Raw genomic sequence first — 6,739 nt, forward strand, 5'->3', positions numbered from 1 at the left:
GCAATTAGAGTTCTAACAATCAAAGAAATTGGCATAACAACAACAATCAAGAAAATGGAGTGGAAGCAACCATGGAAATTGGGGAGGCAACAATCAAGGTGGTTGGGAATCAATCAAGGAAATTGGGGGGGGGGGGGGGGGGTTTCAAAGGCCCCCAATGTATCAACAACCTAGCAATCCACCGCCTTATCCTTCCCATGGCTCAAGTTCTTCAAAAAATGATATGGGCCTTATTGAGAACATGTTTAAGCAAATGATGGAGAAGAATGTCGATTTGGATGCCCAACTTGCCTCACATACCACGTCAATCCGTAATCTTGAAGTTCAAATGGGGCAAATCTCTCAAGCTCTTAATACTCATCCTAAGGGTGCACTAACAAGTGATACGGTGGTAAACCCAAATGGTGGTAACAATACAGGTCATGCTATGGCGGTTATCACAAGAAGTGGAAGAGGCGGGAATGAGCCCACCATAAATGAAAGGCGACTTGTGGATGATGACCAAGTGATGCAAGAGGAAGAAATCCCAAACTATGATGTTAAAGCAAGTGATGAGGTTCAGATTAACATTGATGATAGTGTGGAAGAGACTCAAGAGGAATTGAACCGGTCTAGGGAATACATTATTGACATACCGGAGTCGGTAGTGCAAAAGATTAAGGCACCATTGCCTAAGCCTCCACCTCCCTATCCTCAAAGACTTGCCAAGCAAAATGGTGAGAATAAATTCAAGAAGTTCATTCAAATGATGAAAAGTCTCTCTATTAATGTGCCATTTGTAGAAGCTTTGGAACAAATGCTCGGTTATGCCAAGTTTATGAAAGACCTTTTGACCAAGAAGAGGTCAATGAATTTTGAAACTATCAAAGTCACTCATCAAGTGAGTGCAATTGTTTATTCCATGGCTCCTAAGTTGGAGGATCCCGATGCTTCTACGATTTCTTGTACAAATTGGGAGTGCTGATTTTGCTAAAGCTCTTTGTGATCTTGGGGTAAGTATCAATTTGATGCCCTATTCGGTGTTTAAAATCTTGGGAATTGGGAAACCAAGACCCACATCTATGAGGTTGCAAATGACCGATCGTACCATGAAAAGGCCATTGGGAGTGATTGAGGATGCTTTGGTCCGAGTTGATAAGTTCATTTTTCCGGCGAACTTTGTTATTCTAGATTGTGAAGTTGATTATGAAGTTCCTATTATTCTTGGGAGACCTTTTCTTGCTACGGGTAAGGTTCTTTGTGATGTGGAAGCCAAAGAACTCATTTTCTGGTTGGTAATGAAAAAGTAGTATTCCATGTGTTTAAGTCTATGTGGCAACCAAATAGCAATGAGGTGTGTTCTTTTGTGGATTTGGTGACCAGTGTTATTGTTGATGATAAAAGTGCTACAACCAATGTTGGTGATATGTTGGACACCGTTTTGCTCAACTTTGATGATGATAAGAAGGATGGTTTCATGGAGTGTGTGAACTCTTTGCAAGGAATGGGGTCGTACTACTATGCACCCCAAAAATTGTCTTCGGATCTCTAGAATAGGAAGACTCTTCCTACAAAGCCTTCTATTGAAGAGACACCGACTTTGGAGTTGAAGCCATTGCCTCCACATCTTCGCTATGAATTTCATGGCCCTTGTTCTACTTTACCGGTTATTCTTTCCTCTTATTTGACTAACGAGCCGGTTGATTCCACATTGGCGGTGTTGCAAAAGAGGAAGAAGGCTATTGGGTGGACTTTGGTGGATATTCGTGGTATATGCCCCATATTTTGCATTCATAAGATTAAGTTGGAAGATGATGCTAAGCCGTCCATTGAACATCAAAGAAGACTTAATGAGGCTATGCAAGAAGTGGTCAAGAAGGAGATTATCAAGTGGTTGGATGATGGGGTTGTCTACCCCATCTTCGATTGTTCATGGACCTCTCTGGTTCAATGTGTCCCAAAGAGGGGGGGCATTATGGTTGTTACCAATGATAAGAATAAGTTGATTCCCACAAGAACGGTGACTGGTTGGAGAGTTTGTATGGATTATCATTAGCTCAAAAAAGCCACAAGGAAGGATCACTTTTCACTTCCTTTCATGGACCAAATGCTCGATACATTAGCCGGTTGTGCTTTCTATTATTTTCTTGATGGGTACTCGGGCTACAACCAAATTCTTATTGCTCTGGAAGATCAAGAGAAAACAACCTTTACATGTCCTTATGGTACTTTTGCTTTCAAGAAGATGCCTTTTGGTTTGTGCAATGCACCGACGACTTTTTAACAGTGTATGATGGCTATTTTCACGGACATAGTGGAGGACTACCTTGACGTTTTCATGGATGACTTCTTGGTGGTTGGGGATTCTTTTGACAGCTGTATTGCAAATTTAGACAAAGTATTGGCTAGATGTGAAGAGACCAATTTGGTGCTCAATTGGGAGAAATGTTATTTCATGATTGAGGAAGGCATTGTCCTTGGCCATAAGATCTCAAAGAATGGAACTGAAGTTGACAAGGCGAATATTGAGGTATTTTCTACAGAGTTTCTTAGGCCATGCGGGTTTTTACAGGCGCTTTATCAAAGATTTCTCTAAAGTGGCGAACCTATTGTGTAATCTCCTTGAGAAGGATGCCAAGTTCCAATTCAAGGATGATTGTATGAGATCTTTTGAAATATTGAAGCTCAAGTTGACAACAATTCCTATCATTACCGCTCAATATTGGAGCTTGCCTTTTGAACTCATGTGTGATGCAAGTGACGTAGCGGTTGGGACTGTTTGGGGCAACATATCAATAAGGTTTTTCATCCGGTTTACGATGCTAGTATGAATAGTGCCCAAGTCAATTATGTTATGGATAAAGATCTCCTTGCTATTGTGTTTGCAATTGAGAAGTTTCGCCCGTACTTGATGGGTGCCAAAGTTATTGTCCACACGGATCATGCGGCGCTTCGCTGTTTTATGAAAAAGAAAGAATCTAAAGCTCGGTTGAGGAGATGGGTACTCTTGTTGAAAGAATTTTTTTTTTGACATTCAAGACAAGAAAGGTAGTGAAAACCAAGAGGCGGACCACTTGTTTCATTTGGAGGAAGAGGGGAGGCCACATGATGGCCTTGAAATCAATGACGCTTTCCCCAATGTGAAACTTTTGAACTATCAATGAAAGATGTACCGTAGTTTGCGGACTTGGCAAATTTTCTTGTGAGTGGTATCATTCCGGATGAGTTCTCTTCAAACCAAAGAAAGAAGCTCAAGAGATATTGTCAAGATTACTATTGGGATGAGCCATACCTTTTCTGGATTTGTACGGATGGGGTGATTAGAAGGTGTGTACCGAAAAAAGAGTAAGGTGATATTCTTGGCGCTTGTCACTCTTCGTCATATGGTGGTGATCATGGTAGAGTAAGAACGACGGCCAAAGTTCTAAGTTGTAGTTTCTATTGGCCTACTCCTTACAAGGATGCAAGTGACTTAGTGAAAAGATGTGATGAATGCCAACGGGCCAGTGGAATTTCAAATAAAAATGCGATGTCTCTCACAACTATCTTGGAGATTGATATTTTTGATGTTTGGCGCATTGACTTTATGGGACCTTTTGTGAGTTCTTGTGGAAACACTCACATTTTGGCCGCGGTGGATTATGTGTCCAAATGGGTTAAGGACATCGCCGTACCCAACAATGAGGCGAGAAGTGTACTGGCTTTCTTGAAGAAGAATGTTTTTACAAAATTTGGTACTCCATGTGCAATCATAAGCGATGGGTGGGGGGGGGGTCACACTTTTGCAACAAGGTTTTTAACACTTTACTTAGAAAGTATGGTGTTACTCACAAGGTCACGACTCCTTATCATCCACAAGCTAGTGGTCAAGTGGAAGTCTTCAGCCGGGACATAAAGAGTATCTTGTCTAAAATGGTGAATGCAAATCGGACGGATTGGTCCAAGAAGCTTGATGATGCGTTATGGGATTATAGGACGGCTTACAAAACACCTATCAGAATGTCACCAAACCGGTTAGTGTTCGGGAAAGCTTGTCATCTTTTGGTGGAACTTGAGTACAAGGCAATGTGGGTCTTGAAGATATTGAATCTTGATTGGGATGTTACGACTAACTTGCGGGTTGCATACTTGAATGAATTGAATGAGTTCTGGTACCATGCTTATGAGAGTTCGTCCTTGTACAGAGAAAAGATGAAATATCTTCATGACAAGTACATTTGGAAGAAAGAGTTCAAGGCCGGTGATCTTGTATTGTTGTTTAACTCAAGGTTGATGATATTTCCCGGGAAGCTCAAGTCCAAGTGGAGTGGTCCATTTGAAATTGTTAGTGTAACACCCTTCGGTGCATTGGATTTGAAGAACAAGAACAATGAAATATTCGGAGTCAATGGTCACCAGGTGAAGCACTACTTGGAAAAAGTTGGAGAGAGCCATGTGGTGGCAGCCATTTACTTCACTTGAGGATGCTATGACATTACGTCGTGCCGCGATGTTAAATTAAGCGCTTTTTGGGAGGCAACCCAAGTTCTTTTCCTTTTTCTTTTTGTCGTTAGATGTTCTTTATTGTTTTTAACTTGATTTGAAGTGTGCTGCAGGGTTGAGTGTTAGATGAAAGAAGGTTGGACAAAATTGTGTAAGTGAAGTAGAAAATGCGGACCGCACTTTTCAATTGTGCGGCTGCAGAAAAAAATTGTGCCATCATAGAAGAGCTTATGCGGCCGCAGAACTCATCTGCGAACCACATTTCCCGGAGCTAAATAAGATGTCAAATGATAGGGTCTCTAATCTTTTTTCCTGTCAGTGTAGGGCAAATGTGTGACAACAGGGAGAATTGTGCGGCCGCACTTAAATTTGTGCGGACCGCACATGAGAAGCAGGCAATTAAAGAACATGTGGAAGAGTGCGAATAACACTTGAAATTGTGTGGCTGCACTCGACCTTTTTTCCTATCAATTAAACTGAGTATAAATAGAAGTTTACGCCTCATTTTATACTTTTCACACTCTTGAGAAATCGCTGTTACTCTGAGAGCTTACCTGAGGATTTCACACTGTCAAACACACACACCCATTTGCACTCATAGGATCTTGCACATTTACATCATTTAGTATGCTTCATTTCATGTTGATTTTTGTTTTATTTTTATTTTTGAATTTATTTTCCCTTTTTAGCTTTTTTTTAGGCCATCTGTTATCATATTCAATCCGTGTATCCATGTGGGGTAGATTTGTAATGGGTAACTGTTAAACCATGCTACAATGGGTTGGGTAAACTAATTAATATGCGCACACCATGTTTCCAAGAAGATTTTAACATGTATTTGCAAAACCTAGGTAAAATTTAGACTTGCCCGTTTGTTTTTGAAATGTGCGGCCGCACTTAAAATGTTTTGTCCGAAGTTTGCTAATTATGGTGACTGGTAGAAGTATAGTGTTTCTGCGGCCACTCTTTAATTGTGCGGACCGCAGAATTCCTGGTGAGGTTGCACTGAGGTCTGCACTGCCTATCCGAGTGTTGTCTTCTTAGAATCAAAATGTGCGGACCACACTTATATTTTTACGGGCCGTAGTTGAATTATGTAGCCGCACAATCACCCCGCACTATCTATTAGAGAAGAGGCATATGAGACCTATGAACATTTGAGTAGAAGTGCGACCACACTTGAAATTATGCGGATCACACTTCCATTCTGCGGGCCGCACTTGAAAATGTGTGGATCGCACTTCACCCATTCATGCAACATATTTATTTACTTGTAACCCCACTGCTTTTATGTTGTTCTCGTACACTTATATGAGTCTTAAATGTAATGAATCATGATTTGTAACTGATAATTCTCTTTGTATTATTACAGACAATGGTACGATCATGAGGACGATGTGAATCTACCAAGGGGCATGGAGAATCTTCAAGGGGTTGAGGCCGAGGTGCCTTTCCCCTAAGTGTTCAAAAGACAATATCAAAGAAAGCTACAGCAGGTAGAGGTAGAGACCTCTTTGAGTGTAGCTCTTATGCCCCATCTAGGGAAGCCTCCAAGGGAAATTCAGCATCTATTCCAGAGGAGCAGTCCTGGCCACAGGGGCGACCAGAGCCTCTAGATGTGCTTTCTACATCCCACATCACTTCCCAGGGTTCAGAAAGTTCTAGCCAGGATTTCGAGGCAGCTGCTGTAGGGTCTGGTTCTGATGATGTCCCTATGTAATGACCCGACCGGTCGTTTTGTGTATTTTCACACTGTTTTCCCTTTTGATGCTTCACACATATGTAATTTAGGGTTTATGACTTGCGGGGTTGATTGGTTTCGTTCCGGGAAGATTTCAGGTTGATTTATACCCTTTGGTTCTTGGCTTAGAATATTAAGTTAGAAGTATTGACCAAACTTTGACTTTTGTGAAAACGATCCCAGAACGGTATTTTGATGTTTCTGATAGCTTTGTATAGTGATTTTGGGCTTGGACATATACTCAGAATCAAATTTGGAGGTCCGTAGGTTGATTTGTGTTGTATTGCCAAAAATTGGCAATTTGAAGTCTTTTGGCTATCGGGTTTGGAATTTGGTTTTGGGACTTGGAATAGGTCCGTTATGATATTTAGAACTTGTATGCAATATTTGGCGTCATTTGAAGTTGATTTGATAATAGTTGAACGTTTGGTTGCAATTCTAGAAGTTCTTGAACTCTACTTTGAAATTCATGCGTTTTGGTGTCTGATTCGTGGCTCTGGATGTTATTTTTGTGTTTTGATCGCGCGAGAGAGTTTG

The 6,739-nt window shown here is 41.1% G+C and overlaps 1 protein-coding gene across 1 annotated transcript; it reads left to right on the forward strand.

Annotated features, from left to right (window-relative positions):
* The first annotated feature begins 1,073 nt into the window (after nucleotides 1-1,073).
* On the forward strand, nucleotides 1,074-4,440 carry LOC138902474 (uncharacterized). Its single transcript, XM_070190342.1, has 6 exons — nucleotides 1,074-1,270; nucleotides 1,363-1,451; nucleotides 1,569-2,006; nucleotides 2,295-2,509; nucleotides 3,440-3,697; nucleotides 3,814-4,440. Exons 1-6 carry the CDS (start codon nucleotides 1,074-1,076, stop codon nucleotides 4,438-4,440), a joined length of 1,824 nt encoding a protein of 607 aa, XP_070046443.1.
* Nucleotides 4,441-6,739: the final 2,299 nt, after the last annotated feature.

The sequence above is a fragment of the Nicotiana tomentosiformis genome, chromosome 12, assembly GCF_000390325.3.
Source record: "Nicotiana tomentosiformis chromosome 12, ASM39032v3, whole genome shotgun sequence".
NCBI lineage: Eukaryota > Viridiplantae > Streptophyta > Magnoliopsida > Solanales > Solanaceae > Nicotiana > Nicotiana tomentosiformis.